The sequence below is a fragment of the Melanotaenia boesemani genome, chromosome 13 (assembly GCF_017639745.1).
Source record: "Melanotaenia boesemani isolate fMelBoe1 chromosome 13, fMelBoe1.pri, whole genome shotgun sequence".
NCBI lineage: Eukaryota > Metazoa > Chordata > Actinopteri > Atheriniformes > Melanotaeniidae > Melanotaenia > Melanotaenia boesemani.
This window is the reverse complement of record NC_055694.1, coordinates 35,084,754-35,108,914: the sequence shown is the minus strand read 5'-3', so window position 1 is coordinate 35,108,914 and position 24,161 is coordinate 35,084,754. Positions and strand designations below refer to the sequence as shown.

Genomic DNA, 24,161 nt, shown 5'->3' with positions numbered 1-24,161 from the left:
AGATGTCTCAGTAAGGAGTAATAAAGTTTGAATTCATTCAAATAATTATCAAAGCATGGGGCAGGGTCTCTCCACTTACAGCAGTATATGTGATATTTATGAAGCAAGACCAAATTCACCACATCAGATGTTGACAGTGCTGCCTGCGAGGCTAAACTCAGGGTAAAATTAAGCATTTCCAGCGCTAACAACACTCGCCTCGGCTTTGACCGATAACCTCAACTAAACACATACCCGCGCCGGATTAGGCTAAAAACGGTAGAAAATGTCTTTCTGGAGTTGTACTGTTGGTTAATGTGTATCGCTGTTCATGACAGTCAACAAGCTCCTCAATGTGCCAAGTCAGCGGTTTGCTACGTTAGCCTGCGAGCTAATTAGCTCAGCGTTAGCTGCCTTGCTTTAGCCAGCTTTCTGGCGGTGACTCAACTACGTAAGCTACTTTGTTTGTAACAGCCTGACTGCGTGTTATTCCGGATAACAAAACTAAAACAAGAAGGAAAGGTAAGCCATGTTCTGTGTATGTAAATGATTTAAAGACATGTTTGAATCGTGTTAATGCAGCGAGAAAATCACATTTGATGGTATAATCAACAAAAGTGAGGCGATTAGGTGCTTTTGATCTTATCAGCTGTTAAAATTAACACTTCTTTTAAAAACACCATCTAATTTGTCTCAAGCTCCTTTTTCGTCTCATGGTGACATATGACGTAATGCCCCCCCGCCATCACCTGCATTCAGGCTTCCGGTTTGCAGAGGATGGCTAACATTTGAAGCCAAGAAGCTTTGAGACAAAAGCTAAAAAGCAAAGCTAAAAGTCAGATGGTCACATCTCACACGAGGTGGCTTTTTGCGAGTAATAAAACTGAAAGCAAAAATACTCTCCTCATGCTGCTTTAGGGGAGTAGAGGCGTGTTGTGCCTTAAACCCATATGGTGAGGGCATTGTTAGTCCTCATTATCAACCCTTAATGGAAGTCTGCATGTTGAGTAACGATGCTCATTCTGCTTGTGCAGGGATGGTGCAGCCCCAGCCTGATGGCCCTATGCAGTGGGATATGTCAGGAGAGGACAGTGGGGGGGCCCTCAGGGTCCCACCGGAGCTCGCTGGCAATGAAGTGGTGACCAAACTGCTGTGTGACAACCAGCAGTTAAGAGGTATCAGTATAATTAAAAACTGTAGTTACAGACTTGTTTATCAACACATTCTAACTTTTTCATGTTCCACTCATCACATACTTCCAACAAGAACTCCTCATCTCAAACAAAAACATTAGTATGAGTTTTTTTTGGGTCAGTTACTAATGCACACACACACATTACACTTTTTACAGCGTTGGTGTCCTAAGACATAAAAATATTCATAAATTTGTGGAAGTGTGTCATGTTGGACAGTTTTACAAAAACGGTACAGGAGAAAAATGAAGTCAATAAACTAAAGTTTCACAGCAAAAACACAGGTGTGATCGTACCTGGAAAAGGTGTTTCACTGCTTTTAATATGGCAATATTTGCTGAGTAATAAAAGTTGTGGAAAAGGTAGTTAACACTATGTCTAAATGCACAAATAAAATGGTTACTGCAGTGCACAGACGAAATCCTGAGAAAAAAACTCAAAAACTTAAACTAAAGTTAACGTAAATTAGACATTTTCTTTGCAAGAAAAAAAAGTTGCAGCTAAACAGTCGATGTGTCTGTTTTCCAGAGGCTCTGCGGCGAAGCAACCAAGCCTTGCGTCAACGCTGTGAAGAGATGGAGGGATGGCAGCGAAGAACGAGAGAGGAACGAGAGTTTCTCAGCTGCCGTTTTCAGGAGGCCCGGGCCCTGGTGGAGAGGCTGGCCCAGGAGAACCACTCCTTACAGAGCATGGTGAACGGACCGAGCTCCTTTTCCTCTAATCACTCCTGCAGCTCCAGCCAGACCGAAGAGGTGCCGGGGCGCCCGGCCAGGAACGGGCCGGTGGACGGACCACAGGTCGGCTCGCTGAGACTGCACATTTTTTTAGTCTCATATATGTGCTAATCACTGTAACTGTGGATAGAAATGTGAGCTAGTCATATTTTTAGCAGGTGCAATGAAGAGCCTCTTTAGCTAGTCTAACAGCATTGGGACGTGCTGGTTCATGTCTGAATGAACGTAGAGAAGACCACGAGGTGAAGTTGCAGTTGTACTCTAATGAGGTTGGATCACTTTTAATAAAGCACATGTCTGACAAATAGGCTCAGACAAATAGGGGTGAAGTAATTGACTGTAATAATTTGGCACATGATGGGGGTTGCAGGTCACATCATTAAATAATTAACAGTATTGTTCAAATTCAATGTTTTCTTAACAGTTTTAGCCAAATTAAAGGATGTGCTGAATGTTTTCAACCATGCTCCATTTATGGTGGTGCTGCAGCCTCTGTCTGACACACACCAAGCAGAACGGACTAACAGCTCTTAGTTACTCTAGCTCTAGTTACTGTTAGTGCAAGAAAACGTTTGCATCTGAGTAGCTAACAAGTTTGCTTATCACTAGGCCTGTCACGATAACAAATTTAGCTGTACGATAAATTTTCTCAGAAATTATCGCGATAAACGATAATATTGCGCAGAGCGCTAATGTGTCATTTTGAGACCATTCTCAACTAATATAGTACACATTTTCAAAGGTCAATAAACTAAATAAATAAAAGCGCCTTTTTCACTGTTGCATCTTCAAATAAACTCCAGACAAGTAGACAAGCATGCCGGTTTTAATGACGAACCAAACTTCAGCACTTTACATCGAACAAAAACCCGTGTTCTTCTTCTGCTCTTCAAAATCTACTGCTTGTGAAACAAAGTCATTCTGCCCTCTGTTGGCCTTATAAGTAACTACAACCCAGCAGTTAGCTGGGATACCACATTCACATACGCCGGGACACCGGCCCAAACGTTATGCGGCCCACTGGGAATCCTCCCAAACCTCTCGATTAGCCGGCATTGCTCTTAATGTGTATTTTGTCATATATGGTAGTATATAGGCTGATTCTATTTGCGTAATGTGCCTGCGGATTACAGGGGTTATTACGGTAGACCAGGAAGTGGGGGCTTTGTACTGACGTCGTAAGCTAGAATGTGTGTGTTCTGCTTACATGTGGGAAGCAGCGAAACAATAAAAGAGGAGATGCTTGCATCTATTATTTACATATTTCAGCATGAGAATCGGAGGTTTAGCGCGAGAGCGTGAGAAGCCACTTAAATACGCAAGTCTCACGGCCATTGCGTGTTGGCAGCCCTGCAAAACAAATGCGGCTTACCGGCTCGTGCTGCAACATGCTGCAGTCAAGTGTGACACTAGAGAGATCACTCCGCAAGAAACCAGAGCGTTTAGTCGAAATACTCCATAGTGAAACCTATTGTCATACACAGTCTATGGTAAAGGGGGGACGAAAAAAAATTATCGCGGCCGGCAAACTTATCGTGCTCTTATTTTCTTATCGTTCAATTAATTGACTTATTGCTTATCGCGACAGGCCTACTTATCACATCTGTCCCACAAGCTTAAACATAAAGATGAGCTGCTCCCACGGGAGGCTCGTTGGTGATTTCCTCGCATGAAGAAAGCGTGTATCCCCTTTAATCTCACACCAATGAGAAATATCGCATCCATAGAGCAGACCTCTGCTCCCGTCACCAGGGATGATGTGATGAAAACTGTGGAGACAATGACTGAATGTCATGACTTCAACGTATAGAGTTAGTAATGTAGTATATACCGTGTATGAACATGGCTAAGCTGCTGGATTTGCTCCGTTGAGAACTAGCTGTCCTACTTCCTGTAATCACACCTAACGATCAGTCATGTCCAGACTTAATATGAGTTTCTGCCTCTGCTGGCTGGTGATGAATAGAGATGTTTTCCCCTCCGAGTTGCAGGGGTTCTAGACTCTGGGATTCTAGCTGAAGGTCTTGTTTCAGAGATGCCGGTGTCACCGTCACCCCTCAGAGGCGACGTTGCATAGGACAGGTTCAGTCACTGTGGTTAGAAAATGGAGGTGAAGCTTGTTCTTGTTGCGTTTCAGAAATGATTACAAGATTAAAAGTCTTTTTGCATCATCAGACAGGCCAGATCCTTGCTCCTTTCTGCTGCTCTCTGCTCCTCTCTTGCTCCTCTCTTGCTCCTCTCTGCTGCTCTCTGCTCATCTCTTGCTCCTCTCTTGCTCCTCTCTGCTCCTCTCTGCTCCTCTCTTGCTCCTCTCTGCTCCTCTCTTGCTCCTCTCTGCTCCTCTCTGCTGCTCTCTGCTCCTCTCTTGCTCCTCTCTTGCTCCTCTCTTGCTGCTCTCTGCTCCTCTCTTGCTCCTCTCTGCTGCTCTCTGCTCCTCTCTTGCTCCTCTCTTACTTCTCTCTGTTCCTCTCTTGCTCATCTCTGCTCCTCTCTTGCTCCTCTCTGCTCATCTCTTGCTCCTCTCTGCTCCTCTCTTGCTCCTCTCTTGCTCCTCTCTGCTGCTCTCTGCTCCTCTCTTGCTCCTCTCTACTGCTCTCTGCTCCTCTCTTGCTCCTCTTTTGCTCTTCTCTTGCTCCTCTCTTGCTACTCTCTGCTCCTCTCTTGCTACTCTCTGCTCCTCTCTTGCTCCTCTCTTGCTCCTCTCTTGCTACTCTCTGCTCCTCTCTTGCTACTCTCTGCTCCTCTCTTGCTCCTCTCTGCTGCTTTCTGCTGCTCTCTGCTCCTCTCTTGCTCCTCTCTGCTCCTCTCTGCTCCTCTCTTGCTCCTCTCTGCTCCTCTCTTGCTCCTCTCTGCTGCTCTCTTGCTGCTCTCTGCTCCTCTCTGCTGCTCTCTTGCTCCTCTCTTGCTCCTCTCTGCTGCTCTCTGCTCCTCTCTTGCTCCTCTCTTGCTCCTCTCTGCTGCTCTCTGCTCCTCTCTTGCTCCTCTCTGCTGCTCTCTGCTCCTCTCTTGATCCTCTCTACTGCTCTCTGCTCCTCTCTTGATCCTCTCTACTGCTCTCTGCTCCTCTCTTGCTCCTCTCTTGCTCCTCTCTGCTCCTCTCTTGCTACTCTCTGCTCCTCTCTTGCTCCTCTCTGCTGCTTTCTGCTGCTCTCTGCTCCTCTCTTGCTCCTCTCTTGCTCCTCTCTGCTCCTCTCTTGCTCCTCTCTGCTGCTCTCTGCTGCTCTCTTGCTCCTCTCTGCTCCTCTCTTGCTCCTCTCTGCTGCTCTCTGCTCCTCTCTGCTCCTCTCTTGCTCCTCTCTGCTGCTCTCTGCTCCTCTCTGCTCCTCTCTGCTGCTCTCTTGCTCCTCTCTTGCTCCTCTCTGCTCCTCTCTTGCTCCTCTCTGCTGCTCTCTGCTCCTCTCTTGCTCCTCTCTGCTCCTCTCTTACTTCTCTCTGCTCCTCTCTTGCTCCTCTCTTGCTCATCTCTGCTCCTCTCTTGCTCCTCTCTGCTCCTCTCTTGCTCCTCTCTGCTGCTCTCTGCTCCTCTCTTGCTCCTCTCTGCTCCTCTCTTGCTCCTCTTTTGCTCCTCTCTGCTCCTCTCTTGCTACTCTCTGCTCCTCTCTTGCTACTCTCTGCTCCTCTCTTGCTCCTCTCTGCTCCTCTCTTGCTCCTCTCTTGCTCCTCTCTTGCTACTCTCTGCTCCTCTCTTGCTCCTCTCTTGCTACTCTCTGCTCCTCTCTTGCTCCTCTCTTGCTCCTCTCTTGCTACTCTCTGCTCCTCTCTTGCTCCTCTCTTGCTCCTCTCTTGCTACTCTCTGCTCCTCTCTTGCTACTCTCTGCTCCTCTCTTGCTCCTCTCTGCTGCTCTCTGCTCCTCTCTTGCTCCTCTCTGCTGCTCTCTGCTCCTCTCTGCTCCTCTCTTGCTCCTCTCTGCTGCTCTCTGCTCCTCTCTGCTCCTCTCTTGCTCCTCTCTGCTGCTCTCTTGCTCCTCTCTGCTCCTCTCTGCTGCTCTCTGCTGCTCTCTGCTCCTCTCTTGCTCCTCTCTGCTCCTCTCTGCTGCTCTCTGGTCCTCTCTTGCTCCTCTCTGCTCCTCTCTGCTCCTCTCTTGCTCCTCTCTTGCTCCTCTCTGCTGCTCTCTGCTCCTCTCTTGCTCCTCTCTTGCTCCTCTCTGCTGCTCTCTGCTCCTCTCTTGCTCCTCTCTTGCTCCTCTCTGCTCCTCTCTTGCTCCTCTCTTGCTCCTCTCTTGCTCCTCTCTGCTCCTCTCTTGCTCCTCTCTTGCTCCTCTCTTGCTCCTCTCTGCTCCTCTCTTGCTCCTCTCTGCTCCTCTCTTGCTCCTCTCTGCTCCTCTCTTGCTCCTCTCTGCTCCTCTCTTGCTCCTCTCTTGCTCCTCTCTGCTCCTCTCTTGCTCCTCTCTTGCTCCTCTCTGCTGCTCTCTGCTCCTCTCTTGCTCCTCTCTGCTGCTCTCTTGCTCCTCTCTGCTCCTCTCTGCTGCTCTCTGCTGCTCTCTGCTCCTCTCTTGCTCCTCTCTGCTCCTCTCTGCTGCTCTCTGCTCCTCTCTTGCTCCTCTCTGCTCCTCTCTGCTCCTCTCTTGCTCCTCTCTTGCTCCTCTCTGCTGCTCTCTGCTCCTCTCTTGCTCCTCTCTTGCTCCTCTCTGCTGCTCTCTGCTCCTCTCTTGCTCCTCTCTTGCTCCTCTCTGCTCCTCTCTTGCTCCTCTCTTGCTCCTCTCTGCTCCTCTCTTGCTCCTCTCTTGCTCCTCTCTTGCTGCTCTCTGCGCCTCTCTTGCTCCTCTCTGCTGCTCTCTGCTCCTCTCTTGCTCCTCTCTTGCTCCTCTCTGCTCCTCTCTTGCTCCTCTCTGCTCCTCTCTTGCTCCTCTCTTGCTCCTCTCTTGCTCCTCTCTGCTCCTCTCTTTTAATATTTGATACGAGATTAAAAAATAATCTGATCGTCGTCTCCTAGCTGTTAAAGAAATAAAAAAGAAATTCTCAGGCATGTCTTGGTTTTGTGTTTTTGTTGTAGTTATCAGCAGCTGGAGGAAGATCAGACGGGATGCTCTTCTCACATTACTGACTGCAGATGTCTGGGATCTGCTCGGCTTTTGTGCTGTGTTATGACTGCACAATCTATCTGTGTGATTAGATATTTAATAAACTGATTCATGAATTTGTTTCCTGGCTTGTCGAGAGTCAAAGCTTTGTGTTTTTGGAAGGAACAAGCGGCAGCATGACAAAGTTTGCCTCCTGAAGTGGCGTGGCGTCGCTGCCAGTGTCTTACAATCATTCCCTGTCGTTTCAGCTCATTTTCAGGAGTTTCATTTATCCAAAAGGCACACTGTAAAACTTTAATTTGCTCAGACGGACTCTTTTTAAGTACAGCTGATCTAGTGAGGAGGGGGTTTGTAGATTTTGACGTGATTTTTCAGATGTCAGTATCTCAAGAACTGAAACTTGGTCCACCTCCACCTAGTCTAACGATAACTCTACCACACAACGTAACTGGTAGGCATGTCAGTCCTTGAAAAAAGGAAAATGAATTGCTCGGGTTTCGTGGTCGATCATGTTTGAGCCTTCAGAAAACAACTTTGTGTGTGCCCCAGCTTCTTGATTTTTTTAGTTGTGAGATGCCAGCACAGACTGTTCAGAGCATTATTGCTTAGTCAGATATGGGCATTGGTTTCTGGATGGCACACTCCTCAAGTCGTCTTGTAGTACCAAATTTCAGTTTCCTTTGGGTGTAGTTGTTGAGATATTGATACTGGAAAAAAGAGGGAAATAAGAAAGCAGGAAAATAGCACCAAATCCAGACATACTCCCGTCCATGTCCATGTCCATCCCAGCAAACTGACACGTTACACTCTGCATATTGAATAAATAAACTGGTGAAAATTTCAGAATTTCCTTACGACGATGTCCAGAAAATGACATGAAATGATCAAATCATTGAGGTTCTGTGGCACCCACATTTCTAATGTAGTTTAAATCCAAGGTTCCAAAACTTTTCAGCTTCCACTCAAAAATGAAGAAGTGGAGACTTGGGACCACCAGGACTGCTGGTTGACTTCCACAGATCAAATCGGATCAGATTTCTATCGGGGATGCATGGTCTTTGCTGGGTTAGGTGTTTAAATATGGCCAGTGACCAGAATTTATAAAGACATCTTCCAGTATCAGCCAGTTCTTTCTTTATTTCAGGCTGTTTTTACTGTGGGAAGCTTTGCAGGGGTTTGCGATGTACAGTGTGGAAGCACAAGCTTTCTTTTAGCTTAGATTTCAACCACAGCTGAGATCAAGACCTAATCCTACTACACAAAGAACCGGTGCAGCTTTTATATTAATGTTCTGTTACTTCTTCCAGACTCTAGATCACTGGGAGAGGAGGAGAGTGGAAGAGACGGAGCAGCACACACAAACCACGCCGCCTCGCAGCCTGGTAAGATCCTGTTTCTGTGTCATCCTGTCTGCCCTCCCACCAGTTATAATAACAATAGTAATAATAAATTTTATTTCTTATCGCCTTTCTACACCCATGGTCACCTTACACAAAAGGAAAAATAAATAAAAAGTAAAGAAAAATAAATTACGTAAGAGTTAAAAGCAGATAAAGGACATTGATATAAAAATGTCACAAAACAGTCAGTTTACATGATTATAGGGAGTATGCCAGTTTAAACAGGTGGGTTTTGAGTGCAGATGTGAATGATGGAAGAGAATCGATGTTCTGAATCTCGGATGGGAGTGACTTCCAGAGCTGGGGAGCGACTGAAGGCTCTGCTCCCCATGGTAGAGAGACGGGCCGGGGGAACAGTAAGGTGAACGGAGGAGGATGACCTGAGAGCACGGGAGGGGGCAATATGGAGGAGATCAGACCGATAAGGAGGGGCCAGATTGTGAATAGCTTTGAAAGTGAAGACCAGAAACTTAGAGTTGATTTGGTATTTTATTGGGAGCCAGTGGAATTGTTGAAGTACAGGGGAAATATGTTTAAAGGAAGAGGTGCGAGTCAGGATACGAGCAGCAGAGTTTTGGAGAAGCTGCAGTTTCTGAAGTGATTTATTGGTAAGACCGAAGAGGAGTGAGTTACAGTAGTCGATGCGGGATGTGATAAGACTGTGGATAAGGATTGTGGCAGCATGCGGAGTGAGCGATGATGATATTACGAAGGTGGAAGTAAGCAGACCAAGTAATGCTACCGATGTGGGCTTGAAATGATAGGGTACTGTCGAGAATGACACCAAGACTCTTGACCTGAGGGGAGGGGAAAATGGCAGAACTGTCAATGTTGATGGAGAAACTGAGACTCGGTTAGAGTGGAGGGCGTGCCGACAAGTAGAACTTCAGTTTTACTGCTGCTGAGTTTGAGAAAATTGGAGGAGAACCATGCTTTAATTTCCTGGAGACAGTCAGAGAGAGAGGAAGGTGGAAGAGAGGAGTGGGGTTTGGAGGAGATGTAGAGCTGTGTGTCGTCTGCATAGGAATGGATGTTGATATTATATTTATGGAAAATGTAGCCAAAGGGGAGAAGATAAGTGATGAACACACACACACACACACACTCCAGTTTGGAAATCCTGACTGGCCTGTAAAACGTTTTAAAACAAATCTGTGTCTTACTTGTGATGACATAAAGACCAAGCACCCAGTAGTCATCCTCTTCTGTCTCACTCAGTCTTTGCATAATTTCTTCAGTCCACGTTGAACCTGGTGTTGACCTGATCTCTCTTCTCTCTCTGCAGCCAGTGGAGGGTGGAAACGATGTTCTCCACTGGCTGAAGATAAACAAAGAAAAACTGGATGAAGGGATGAAAGAAATGAGGAGGAAGAACGAAGAGCTGGAGAGGGAGAAGGAAGAAGGTGAAAAAGAGAGAGAGCGAATGCGTCGGTGCATCGACCAGCTGCGAGCTAAACTGGTTCAAACACAGGTAACGCTGACGTCCACGTACCCTGCAAACAGCAGGACATCCTCACGTCTTCCTGCAGGCAGCACAGACAAGTAGATGTTTTAGTTTTTACAGCGACTGGAAGGTTTATTGGTCTCACTGGTGGCTGGATGGTTATATTAGAACATTGGCGCTTGTTTTGGCCTTAATTCCATGATCAGTTTGCTTCTTTCTGTCATGAGATCTGGCAACACCTGATCTGCTGCAAAACAGGAAGGCCGCAGTAAAATGAAGAGAAACATTTCTAGAGAAGGGAGAACCCTGAGTAGCCTAATGCTCTTTGTTCTGAGGGCATGTGTTGTGGGAATAATATGTTAATTAAACTGCTCTCTAACAAGTAAACGAGGAGATGAGCAGTAGGGGTGTTGAATTTCATTCTGCTGCCCTTTAGCTGCTGCAACAGCTGAATAACAGTCTCCCAGGAAATATCTGAGGCTGACTCCGTTTTAAAATATTCACTTAGGAAAACTGTAAAACTAAGCACATATACTGAAAATGTATCAGTATCTCACTGGAAATACATTCATGGTCTCAGTAAAATCACTTAACATTACACATCAAAATGTATAAAAAAAAGTAATGTTAGCTTAAAGCTAACGTTACATTACAGTAATGTTAGCTTAAAGCTAACGTTACATTACAGTAATTTTAGCTTAAAGCTAACGTTACATTACAGTAATGTTAGCTTAAAGCTAACGTTACATTACAGTAATTTTAGCTTAAAGCTAACGTTACATTACAGTAATGTTAGCTTAAAGCTAACGTCTATGGATTTTCTGTGGAAAATACCATTGGCAAGCTAGCGGTTAGCAAACGCAAATAGAATGAAGGGATTTAAACAATTTTGTCTATCAACACATGTTTAAACCTCAGCAATGTTCTCTGTGTTCAATTAGAAATTGACCAGAATACTTAAAGGCAAATGTTTCTGGCCAAAAAGGAGAACATGAAAAAATATTTTTAACTTCCATGTTCTGTCAGAACTGACTACAGAAGACTGAAGGGCCAAAACACACTGCTTCACTGCAGGAAAACTCACCCCTAGAGGGCTGCTTAACCATTTCTGATATCACAACGTCACCTTTTAGTCATTTTCTAAGTTTCTTGATTTTCCGGCAATAGAAAAATAAAAATTGATAATGAAATTGAAAATAACATCATTGTTTGCATGTTTATGATGTTTGTCAATATCAGGACATTCAGATTGATTTCTGAAGTAATTATAAACAAACAGGAAGTTCTGTCTTCACTGATGATTTCAGTTAGAATTATGCAGTGATAAAGAAAACTAAGGAGGCAACACAGAGCGCTGCATCATGGCTCGAATCATTAACATGATTATATTAAGATGCTATAACACAGTAATAGTCATCACATCAAACCGTGACACCAGCGAAGGTACACAGCCTAATGAATAGAGTTCCCTGATTTCACCTCATGTAATCTGAATATTGACTCATTAAGATGAAGTTTGAAGTCAAAAACTAAAGTTTGTCCACTTCCATCAGTTGAAATTGATTAATCGGCTTTAATCACTTACTGGTGCTGCTTTTACACGTGTTTTTTCATGGTTTTTCCTTTTCATTGTATCGGGGAGTTGAAGATTATATGTGAACGAATTTATGAAGTTTTGTGATAATGAACACAGAAGGTTATATTGTGCTGTTTTTTTCTATTTCATTACTGTATAAAGTAGTTAACAAGCATCTCATGCCACGACATGTCAGAGTGTCTGATGGGAGCCGGAGTTTACAGCAAAGATGTTGTAGATGGACTCTAGAATCTGACCTGAGAGGCTGGTGTGCATGTTTTCAGGTGAGCGGTGGCCCTGAAGAGGTCGTTCATCTTCGCTCTGAGGCCCAACACTCCTCCGACTGGTACGACTCATTCCTGCTGCAACACAAACCTCGCTGCATTGTCTTAAACTAACATTACTAAACTACTTCCTGCTGAGTTCTGTTAAACTAACCACAACAGTACCGTACAGAAGAATTCTCCTCAGAGACATGAGGATACTAGCATTTGATGTCTGCTGTTTTTTCTGCTGGGATGCCCTCTTCCTCCTCTTCCTCCTCAGTCTGTTTTGTTCCCTTTTTCAGCTCTAGCCTGGCTAAACTGACCGAGCAGCTTCAGGCCACACAGGGCAGGTGAGCCCACAGCTCTGTGTGGCTTTCTCTTCTCACTGTGCATGTGGTCCTGCTTTCCTGTCTCTAATTTCTAAGCTTTATTTGTCTTCTGTTGGTTTGTAGATAAACACACTGGTTTGCTTCCTTCCACTTTGGCTTTGTCTTATTTTGTGTGGTGTTTGAAATTAAAGCATTTTAAGCATTTTAAAATTTGGACAGAAAAGAAATAAATAGATTTGAAGTCTAGGAGGAGCAACGCCAGTCAGAGTGACGAGCGCTGTACCGGCTCAGGCGTGATGGTCGCTCGTGTTCATCCAGCTACAGTTATGTTAAATTAAACATGCTAGTCCAAATGAAAAGAAATCTTACTAGAATTAACACAAAGTAAATCCAATGTGGAGTCCAATAGCTCCTGCATGTGCATGCTCAGTTGGACAGAACCTGGCCTGGACGTCCTTTCTGGCCCAGAAGTTGGAGAGAAACCAGAACACTGAAGAGAAGCAGGCAGCAACAGAGAGTAGCAGCAAGGGACTGCTTGCATCTCACGGATGATGAAGAGAGTACAGCCTGTAGGAAATAACTACGAAGCTGTCCAAATTAAAGCTGAAAGGATGCTTTGAATCTAATAAGTCATTTAAAAAAAGCCCAACATTTAAAAAATCCCCCATATTTCTGTCTAATCTATTACCCCAGCATGTAATGCCTTATTGCACAACGTGGTCAGATAACCTAAAGGCTTCACAGCATATTGAAATTACATGTTTAATGCCCTTAAAAGTTATATCCTATAACCATCTTTAGTAATGAAATAGTTTATATTTATTGGAAAAAAGAAAAGTACTTGGAGTGCTGCTTGGGTGTAAAAAATGGTGGTATTCCTCTGGTGCTCTTCAGTTATGGGATCAAGTAGAACTAATAAAAAGATTACTGAGGCACTCAAGAAGATAGGAGATAAAAAGCCTTGATTAACTCATGGCTAATCTATTAAAAAACACATCCACACCAACGCGTTTCAGCCTAAGGGGTCTTCATCAGGGCGAGTGGCAAAATGTTTGTCTGGCAGCTTAATTCATGAATATATAGACAATCACCAGCAGCTGCTCTGTGTGGACAGGTAGACGCTCACATGGTACCCGTGGCCTGCCGATGACAATCACAGTCAGATTCTTTAAACAACAGGTTAACACAGCATAATATAACAAGATTCTACAGATATGTATAGAAACATCATATATCAACTAATGAATAAATAAATATTGTTCATTTCTTCTTTAAGGAACCACAGATTAATCAATTACATTACAGGACCATTACAAAAAAGGACCATTACAAAAAAGGAGAAAAATCCAGTTCCCCATTCAAACCTGGGTACTGTGTCGCTTTTAGTGTGTAGATCCAAAATGCCTCTCTTTGTAAGAGTTTTTAAGTCTGTCTCCACCTCTGATTGGGTTTTCTATGTGCTCTATTCCAGATACCTTCAATGAATTACAATCACCATGGTTAGCATCCAGATAGTGAACAGCCATAGGATATTGTAGGTTACCAGTTCTAATTGCATGTTTATGTTCAGCCAACCTTGCTTTTAATTTGCGTTTTGTTCTTCGATGTAGAAGCAACCACATGGACATTCTAGTCTGTTTACTACATATGAAGTATTGCAATTAAAAATGATTTAATGTCAAACTTAGGACTGGATGATACATCTGTAAAGTAGTTAGCATTAATCATGTTGCTACAGTGGTTACACACTTGTGGTTACCTTTAATGGTAGGCAGCCAAGTTTTTAGTTTTAAAGGGGCAAGGTGACTTTTAACCAGCTTAGCATTTAAGGTCGGGGCTTTTCTGAAACTGATCGTTGGAGAGTCTGGAAGAGCTTCTCTAAGGACACTGTCACTTTTCAATATATCTCAGTTTCTTTTAACAGTTAGTTTAATTTGATTAGCTTCGTTGCTGTATTGAGTCACAAAGTATACTTGATTAGAGTTCGACTGGTCTTTTTGTTTAGGGACCAGCAGCTGTTCTCTAGGGAGACTTTTAGCTTTATTGAAAGCTTTGAGTATAGTTTGTTGTTTATAACCTCTATTTTTAAATCTTTGGCTCATGTCTTGTGCGTTGCTTTCAAACTCTTCTTCTGTATCGCGTTTACGTTTCAGCCTCTGAAACTGACCAAACAGAATATTATCAATTAATGGTCCCATAATGTAATTGATTAATCTGTGGTTCCTTAAAGAAGAAATGAACAATATTTATTTATTCATTAGTTGATATATGATGTTTCTATACATATCTGTAGAATCTTGTTATATTATGCTGTGTTAACCTGTTGTTTAAAGAATCTGACTGTGATTGTCATCGGCAGGCCACGGGTACCATGTGAGCGTCTACCTGTCCACACAGAGCAGCTGCTGGTGATTGTCTATATATTCATGAATTAAGCTGCCAGACAAACATTTTGCCACTCGCCCTGATGAAGGCCCCTTAGGCTGAAACGCGTTGGTGTGGATGTGTTTTTTAATAGATTAGCCATGAGTTAATAAAGGCTTTTTATCTTCTATCTTCTTGAGTGCCTCAGTAATCTTTTTATTAAGTTTATATTTATTCTTGGTGCTCAAGTACATTCAGTGCAGTGCTTTACTCTCCAATCCTTGAAATTTAAACAAGCGTTGTCTTTTCAAGATACAAATGGTCAGATTTTAATCTGCACACATTAAATCACCACAAATCAACTTAAACTTCCAGTTTAAAATGTTAACTATATCCATTTTCACAAATATGGTACAACTGAGTTTTAATTAGTGCAGAATTAGGGGAAGAAAAAAATCGATTTTATTTTGGATTGCTTTAAAAAAAAGTGGTTTATATCTATAGGTGATGTTGTGGAAGGTATAGGCCTCTTTTTCTGTATAGTGTAAACATAAATAAATACATTTACTGAAAGTTCAATGTAAACTTTTGAAGACGCGCTGCTTGCTTTACCATCTGGCCTCAGCTGACAGTTTTATCTGCAGGTATCGGGAGCTGGAGGAGAAGCTTGATTACCTGCAGAAGAGCTCAGCTCAGCGCGACAGGACAGAAGCTCTGCTCAAGCAGAAGGACAAGGATTGTGCCCAGGTGTGACATGAGACCAGCTGGGGGAATGCTCAGTCTTCACACCTCTGTCGCTGGAAATGTTTAAATGAGGATTTTGTAGCAGGCAGACTTAGATGTGCACAGTGGAGTCCCTCAAAGCTTTTCTTGTTTTTACAGCTGGCCAAGGATTGCGAGTCCCTGAAGGCTCAAGCAACCTCCCTGTTAGGAGAACTGAAAGAGAGACAGAGCTGCTTGGAGAAAAGCGAGCACGAGCGCAAAATGCTGGAGGAAATGTGAGCTGTTGTGTCACATCAGCATGAATATCTTTGTTTTCCTCCTTTCTGCTCACCGAAGGGTGTGCCGTTTCTTTTTCTGTGCTTGTGTGCAGGTTGAGCAGTAAGGTGAAGGCCCTGCAGGCGACAGAGCGGGAACTTGAGCAGCAGAGGAAGCAGCATCATGTGGCCATGGACAAGCTGCTGTTACAAACCCAGAGCCTGGAGCAGGCCCTGAAGACGGAGAGACATGTCGTCACAGAGGAGAAGTGGGCTTAGCACACAAACTGACATCGTTATAGGCTGCGTATCGCCACGAATTTCCTCTAGCCATTAAATCCTGTTCTTTTCCAGATCCATTCATTTACAGATATTTATGTAACACCACCAGTTTGAACCCTGAACCCATTTCCATGAACAACAAAATCATCAAGATACAGTATCTGAAAGTAATCGGATTACTGTAATAATCTGATCCGACGCAGTGATATTTTATACTATATTCTAAGGATTGTTGTCCACATTTACCAGTTCATTACCAGATTTATTCCAGAGTACATACGTCTGTAATGACGTCACTTCCTGTTATTTTCAAAACATTTGGCATTTGTTTAAGATGGCAGAGTCTGCTAAAGTGGGAGCCCGTGGTCTTAGCGTTAGCTGCTAATGTGGGAGCCCGTGGTCTTAGCGTTAGCTGCTAATGTGGGAGCCCACGGTCTTAGCGTTAGCTGCTAATTGCGGAGCCCGTGGTCTTAGCGTTAGCTGCTAATGCGGGAGCTCGTGGTCTTAGCGTTAGCTGCTAATGCGAGAGCTCGTGGTCTTAGCGTTAGCTGCTAATGCGGGAGCCCGTGGTCTTAGCGTTAGCTGCTAATGTGGGAGCCCGTGGTCTTAGCGTTAGCTGCTAATGTGGGAGCCCGTGGTCTTAGCGTTAGCTGCTAATGTGGGAGCCCGTGGTCTTAGCGTTAGCTGCTAATGTGGGAGCCCACGGTCTTAGCGTTAGCTGCTAATTGCGGAGCCCGTGGTCTTAGCGTTAGCTGCTAATGCGAGAGCTCGTGGTCTTAGCGTTAGAATCAAATCGATACATTTTTTTGACCCAGCTCTATGTCCCATTGTTTAGAAAGCAGAAAGGGGGTGTGCCTTATAAATTTTTGCTTCTTTTTTTTTATTTGTGTTTTCCTCAGGAAAAAACTGACACAACTTCAGCATGCCTACACCTGTCTGTTTAGAGACTATGATGCCAAACTGAAGAGTGAGGTAAAAATCCATTTCAGCATGTTTTTGCTTTCATTGATCTTTCTGTACATCTCAATTTTGCCATGTTTCTTCCAGGGAGGAGATCTTTGCAGTCGACTGGAGGAGGCGGAGCGAGCGCTGGCTCTGAAGCAGGACCTGATAGATAAACTGAAGGAGGAAGTGGAGCAGCTGAAAGGCTCACTTGAGACTGTCCCTGTCCTCACTGCACAGGTACAGTCACACGGCGGGTGAAAGCTGGAGACATTTACACCAGTTTTTACTGCAGTACACATCCTGCCTTCACATCACTCGCTGACAAATCTCACAACCTTGGTTATGGGGTTTAAAAACAGTAAGTAATGCACTTTGTCAATCAGAACAGACCTGTGCATTTCAGAGACATGGATGTTCATTAAAACAGTACAAAAAATTTTTAAAAATACACCATTACAGCCTCAAGTGCAGTTACAGGTTGCATTCAGACTGGTTGCATCGTAGAGCAACATGCTGCAATGCTTGCTGTGTCGCCTGTTACCTATACTGGACAGATTCTTGTAAAAATCATATTAGCTTTCGACACTGAAAGAAGTCAGAAACTGTACGACTGCAGAAACTTGGCGTTGCTCCATTGTGTTGGTGAATAAGTCGACCAATGAGTGAGCTGGATTGCCGTCTTCTTCCTGCTTTTTCTTCTTTTTTGGTCAGTGGTCGTTCTGAGCACCACCACCCAAACGAGTGGTTGTAACGGTTGTAAATGTTTCACAGACGGCTTAGTCCGCTTGAGCAAAGTACAGTATGAAAGTAAACCAAACCAAATGACTGTGGAGCAATTTTGGGCATTCCCCGTCCAGTCAACTCCCCCCAGTTTCAGAATTGTACACTGTGGTGTTGCTTTTAGATTACAGACTTTAGACTTCATTTCACAGAACCAACATGTTTGCTTTACCTCAATTTACTTTAGCACACAAGAAAACTAAAATATCTTCTTAATCCAGTTGAATCCTTAACATTCTGTCTGTAAATCTGGCTCCTTATTTGATACATGGCTGCCCTCCTTTGTTCTGGTGACAACTGAATATGTTGATGTTTGTAAATAACAGCCTCACAACTGAGCTTTGGCAGATTTTCTGCCTGAAGCGCTTTCCACACAGGGATGAGTTTAGGTGATTCTGCTACGTTTGTTGATTGTTTGGATGTGGCGTCCACACAGAACTGGCGTTTTGAGAGTCCAAAACTTCTGCTCTTTTAGAACGGATCCCAAAGTGAATTGCTCTGCAAACACCACCCTTTCTTTTATCTGCCCCAAGCCCTTTCAGAACACTGGCTGTCAATGTTCACACAAGTGCTGTGCTGCACGCTGTTTCAATAAAGTTTAAAAATCAAAAACAGCAAAAACCAAACAATGAAAACCAGACCAAATAATAAGTTCTGGAAGGTGAAGAAAGAATACCGCTACAGAAAGAAGACAAAAGTAGAGCTGGATGTGGTGTTAGTGGTCCATCTTTCCAGCTACAACCACTGCAGCAGCTACACCTGAAGTGGCCCAACCTGGTGTGAATGCACCCTAGTTTGCCAGCAACCACAAAGGTTCTGAGACTCAAGAACTGAGCCGGTGCCAGAACCAGAACCGTGTCTGTACGAGAGCACTTGCTCCATGCTGCACCATTTACAGGCCCGGCATCGATGCTATAAGCCTCAACGGGGTGGGACGGTTAGGGTGCAGACATGTTTTTAAACTGTAATCTCGTTGCATTTCCACAGCCAACCATAATCGTACCTGAGAGGTGGTGTATCAGCCGGATAGCGTTAGATGCCTCAGCTACGTAACAGCAGGACGCCAGCGGAGCGCCTTCCTTAAAGTAGAACCAGAACACGACTCAGAGGCTAAGGAGGAGGATGGAGGCCATCCACCAGTTTGTGCTCTTTCTTCTTGGCGATGCTTCGTGACGCCGTTTTAAACAGAGATGTAATCACCGAAAAGAAAAACTGTTGGTCTGAACTGCTTTCTTTTTATACCAGGTCGCACAGGAAGCGATTTTTTTTCAACCAATCAATGGATTGCAGTGTGTCTAGCTCCACCCTTTTGGGTCAGGTCAGTTAGATTAGTACCCCAACGGAAGGGTCCCAACAAAGTAGGTCCCATTGGACATTAGGGTAGTTTTTTACGTGTGAAAACAAAAAAATGCATACCGCCCTGACCTGCACCTATCGGTGGAAACAAGGCTAAAGTGTTTTCACTGGAACTGTGTGGACACACACCTTTCTGGAAACGCTTTGTACAAAAAACTTTTTTTTTTTTTAAGTAAATCATTTGGATGTTTGGATGTGACCTGAGGGACCTCCTAACGACGGCTAATTTGGCATCTGTCTTCATCCTGTCTTTTCTCTGAGATCTCTCCAGCCAGGAAAAGTCAGACTGATGTTGACTCTTGTTTTATGTCTTGCTCTGTTACTTTCTCTCCTCCTTTTCCTCTCTTCCTCTGATAATATCCTCCTAGATTTCTTGTATAAATTAGCCACAGTGTGCGTTCAAAACAGCCAGTGTGTTGATAAAGAGTTGTTAGCATGTGACGCGTTGCTGTAAAGCAAAATGCTGCTGTGCACTGGGATGGAAAAAGGTTTCTTAACCTCAGGATGCTGCAGCACAACGATAGCTCCAGGAAGGTACATGAAAAATGTCATTGTCCTATTAAAAGTGTTTTTCATCATCATCATCATCAAAATGAGACAGAAGCACAGAGTTTTAATGTGGTGAAGTTATGTAGTGTTACTTAAAGCACAACATCACAAAAAAAGCTTTCTGTGACACCAGTTTCATGAACATAAGTCAGTGGCCAGTCACATCTGAATCCAGTAACCCACCTTTGAGATGTCTTAGAAGGGGATACTATAGCACTGGTGTGCTGCTGACCCATCTGCAGAATAATGTGATGTTTCTTACATTACAGTCATTTTTCTGACACTTCCTTCCAAAGCGACATACAATGTTAAGGTTCTCATCCAAGGACCCAACTGTAAGGTGTTCATATTCTTCCCATGAGGGATTCGAACCCTGGTCTCCCACATGAGTGACTAATGCTCTACCAATTTAGCCAACCAGCCAAGCATCTTAAAATGTTTCTTGCTTTTAATGACATCCACGCTACATAGATTTTGTATCCGGTCCAACCATGTCACAAATCAAGTGTTTGTGGTGGGTCCCTAAGGCCACACAACAAGAGCACTAAACGTACTATATAGAGCAGGGGTCTGTTAGGAAAATTCTTCAATGAACGACAGACACTCAGATCGGTGGAAAGACACGGCCCTTTACTGCGATCGCAGGCGTTCAAACACAACCAGAAGACAAGTTAAACGCAGGCCAGCGGACAATGTTAGAACTGAAGTCCAGTCTCAGGACACATCCTTATATAGCCCATCCCCCCTGGGAACAGTTGTCTCTCTTGTACTGGTGCTGGACCCCTGGAGTGAGGTTCACGCTGACGGACCACAGAAGAAGGCAATAAAGTCCTTTGATGTGTTTCTACAACTGTATTCACTCCCAGGGCTCTAAAGATAACAGTCCTGTAACAACAGTTCTGATCACAATCATTAAATGACTAGCTGTGTCTCTCACAGAGCTATCACAATATCATCAATCTACAAGATTTTTCCATCAGGGTCTCAAACTCCCGGCCCCCGGGCCACATCCGACTCGCCCTCCCCTTCCATCCGGCCTGCCCAACACTACTACGCTGCACCTTTGTCTGATATGCAAGGGGAAAGTGGCGGTTTTAAAAGAAAACAATCTAAAATGTCATTACTGGAGTAAACATGGGAAGCAGAGCTACGCGGGAGACGAGGAATGAAAGAGCGACACACCGTGGATTCATTTCTGCAGCTGTGTGACGCGCTGGAGGGTAATAAGATCCGTGGAACAGACTGGTGAATCAGATCCAGGAGCTTACCGCACCACCAGGTCCAAGCCTAGTTTCTGTGTGGAAACACATATCTCTGTGAGAAGCTTTTCTCCACTATGAACTTTCGTGAAAGTCCAGGTCCAGGCTGAGCGATAACCATCATGAAGCTGTACTCAGGACTCCACCTGTGGCCTCCATCAGGCCAGATGCAGCTGAACTTTGTGAGGAGAAACGCTGTCAGCTGTCTGGACAGAAGTACAATGCTACGAATGAGCTCAGGGTTTGTTTGTTTTTTTTTGTGCAAGATTTTCCAGCTTATCCATTTTTATTAGGGGTCAAAGCAAAGAAAAACCCCCTGCACTAAATGTTCAGTACAACTGTACATAATAATTCAGAGACTGCTGTTTGCATTAGATTTAGTTAAATATGTGGGAACTGTCACTAAATAAAACAAATGTTTGGAAATACTGCTGGTTTTTTTTGTTTGTTTTTACTTGTACTGGAACTTTAAAGTTACCCTCATATGAGATGACAATATCCTCCTTGAGCAATTTGACTTTGAGACCCCTGATATAGAAGGTGAAGTCTTTTTCTTTCTATTTTAAATATGGGAATAACACTGCATGTCTTTTAGAGCACAGTAGTGGTTCCCAAACTGAGCTCCTTTCCCCCATAAGACTGCAAAAGTTCTCTTGATGTGTGTGAGGATCAGATTAAATTTAGGCATGTATAAAAAATTCCCAACTCACCTGGATTATAAAAATCCTGAGAGGATTCATCCAATCAGACCTGCTGTTACACACAGAGCTGTTAAATAAATCCTGAGCCGGCACAGTGCGGCAGACATGCTCAGGATTACGCAGGTCTTGCTGGGAGCACAGCATTTGTAGATACAAGTCTTTCAGGAAAAGGACTGTGTACTGTTGGTCTGCAGCACACTTTTTAACACATCTGTTGAAGTGAAATAAAATGGCTGCAGATGGTTAACATCTCATCTCCCGTTCTCTCCCGTCTTTCTTCAGGCTGAGATCTACAAGGCAGATTTCCTTGCAGAGCGAGAAGCAAGAGAGAAGCTGAACCAGAAGAAGGAGGAGCTGCAGGAGCAGCTGAATCAGACCTTGGCTGACATTGACAGGCTCAAGCAGGAAGCCACATCACGGTAAATCCGTGCTCAAATCTTCAGTCTTCAGTCTTGGTTGCTAATAAAATGCTAGATTAGCTTCTTTAACTTTACTACAAGTGTCATCAGAGGCAGAGCTGTTATTTAGCATCGTGTGTAGCACTCATTCCCATGGTAATACAGATGTTTTGAGACATTATTAAATTAGTATTAAGCCCAAAGTTGTTAACATTCACCTGTTTCAGTGCACGTATGGAGCAAATGAAGCTGAGACACCTGGAAGACTTTCCTGCACGAGCCCCGCACATTCCCCCTCCGCAAGGTAGATTACAGCCTTTCTTACAGCTTTAATTATTTTTTATTAGTTCATTTGAAGATTATTTATTGATTAGTGGATTCAACTTTTGTCCAACTGTTTTTACTTATTTTATGTTCAGCACTTTGTTCAGTGGCTGCTGTCGTAAAGTGCTTTATAAATAAAGTTGGCTTGGCTAGAAAGTAGACTACTTCTCACAGTCATGTCTTCCTTTGGACTGTTTTTGGTCCAATCACCTTGTAGAAAGAAAGAAAAACATCATTTCTGAAGCTGGAGCCTGCTAACATTTCCTCTTTTAATTGATGATGAAAACAGCTACCAGTTAACATTCAATAAGCTGCCTTGACGGTTTATGATTTTTTGCAGCTTTAGGCTCTTTTTCTCCATTTTCTTGTTCTGTAAATCTCTTTGTTGCTTCAGCACAAATATCTAGGTTAAGTTCCTCACCTGGCTCATTACCATTAGAACACACCGGATCAGGCACTGTCTTCTAACTGTCTTCTAACTGTCTTCAAACTGTCTTCTAACTGTCTTCTAACTGTTGCAGAGAGGACTCATTCGTTGGTAAAAATCTAAACTGATTGTTTCTCTGTTGTCTACTTTATAATATGTGATCAATAAACATCCAGTTATCCCCTGAAATCATGTTTCCTCCTGAACACTTCCTCCTGTGTCAAGCAGTGGGCAGGCACAGTAAGACCAGCGAGCATTTAGCAGCTATAGAGGTATTGAAGAAAATGCATTTTATCTTTCATCTACAGCAGTAATAATCTCCTGCTTTCTTTATTTTTCCTTAGGAGTGATCCCTGGTTTAGCTTTTAACACGGTGCCCCCGGCTGCATCTTTCCGTAATCAGGGTTTGGTACCTGTCACTGTTCAAGGAGCAGCAGGAGCTGAGGAGCTGCCCGATTTATGTTGTCCAAAGTGCCAGTACCTGGCTCCAGATATGGACACACTTCAGATACATGTCATGGACTGTATACAGTAACATGAACATACTGTAGTTCAACACATGATGACGTCAGCATCGACTTACTAAAGTTTAGATAATATATTTACATTCAGTGTATTTGTGCGCAGCCTGGAAAACGTGTTTGGTTCTTGCACCTTATACAAAAACAAATACACAAACCTGAACCCAGTGTTGAATCTTACTGTTAAAAGTCATGTATGTTTGAATCACAATGAGTCATATGAAGGTAATCAGCTGGTGAGTTAAAAAAAAAAAAAAAGCAAAGACAAACATGTTTCCGCACAGCTGCTCCACGTATTCAGTTTCTGCTGTAGCTCCTTTATTCCTCAGCCTTTCATATCATCAGTTTGATCCCAACACCTTCCATTTGCTCCCATATGTCCCTGTATCCCTCCACCTGAAGTGGCTCCCCGATGCAAATGTCCATCAGTATTTGCACATGATTCCTGCTTTCCTTTTCATTGCCCCATTCCCTGTTGTTTTTCACTCTTGGAGCAAATGATGAATAAACTTCTTACCAAGGAGTGAATATGCATACTTTGACAGCATCATCCATTCAAGACATAAGCAGTCATTAGACCTTATAGAAAGTGACAGATCAGAGGGGTAGTTTCCTCTAAAGCAGGAGAAAATGCATGTGAATTACCTAGCGAGCTTTGAATAATTAATACAATAAAAAGATGTTTTGGTTGTAAATGTAGGTGTCTGCATTACATCGGAACATGTATTATCATGTATTAGAGATGGATTTACTCTTGTTGGGGAAAAAAGTAGCCATTCTCTGTGTTCTGTGCCTGTGTTCACGTTTGAGCTGATGCTTTATTATGCTAGATCTGACCCACCGCAGCTCCTGTTGTGCCCCATATTCTGTCTTAGCTTTACCTGTGGCAAACAGCTATTTATCTATATGAATGTGAGCAGTTTCTTTGCAGTTTTTGTGAATATTGTTTATTATATTTGTTGCAAAGCTTCAAACTGTTGGGTATTTACACAATAAATCAGTTATTCAATTGTCCTTGTGTTTTATGGTCTGTGTGTAGTAATAGAGGGAAGAAACCATGTACAGCCAGAGGAGGAAATTATTTGATATTTTATGTTGTACTTTTTTAAATAATTAAAAAGCGAAAAATTTTAAACAAAAATATTGCTGATAGCAAGAACAGATGGTACCGCTATTGGTTCTGTTCTGTGCGCCAGAACCTAACGGTTCCCAAACCTTTTCTGCAAGACCCCTTTTTTATCGACGTGTCTTGCCCATAAGTCTGGGCCTGTCCGCCACTTTGGGAACCAGTGCGTTGCGTCAATTTAATCAATCAGAGCGGGACCGGAAATATATA

At 43.5% G+C, this 24,161-nt stretch overlaps 1 protein-coding gene across 4 annotated transcripts; it reads left to right on the top strand.

Moving 5' to 3' along the window:
• Positions 1-148: 148 nt before the first annotated feature.
• On the top strand, positions 149-23,839 carry ikbkg (inhibitor of nuclear factor kappa B kinase regulatory subunit gamma). 4 transcript variants are annotated; one of them, XM_042003228.1, is made up of 15 exons: positions 150-501; positions 1,014-1,154; positions 1,701-1,969; positions 8,235-8,309; positions 9,613-9,798; positions 11,632-11,693; positions 11,916-11,963; positions 14,951-15,053; positions 15,189-15,304; positions 15,400-15,552; positions 16,465-16,537; positions 16,613-16,747; positions 21,438-21,574; positions 21,781-21,857; positions 22,649-23,839. In XM_042003228.1, exons 2-15 carry the CDS (start codon positions 1,016-1,018, stop codon positions 22,837-22,839), a joined length of 1,764 nt encoding a protein of 587 aa, XP_041859162.1. In that variant the 5' UTR covers positions 150-501; positions 1,014-1,015; the 3' UTR covers positions 22,840-23,839. The 4 variants fall into 4 exon arrangements, with proteins under 4 accessions (XP_041859160.1, XP_041859162.1, XP_041859161.1 ...); XM_042003226.1 differs by having other exon boundaries at positions 149-501; positions 16,465-16,747; XM_042003229.1 differs by lacking the exon at positions 11,916-11,963 and having other exon boundaries at positions 151-501.
• The last annotated feature ends 322 nt before the right edge of the window (positions 23,840-24,161 follow it).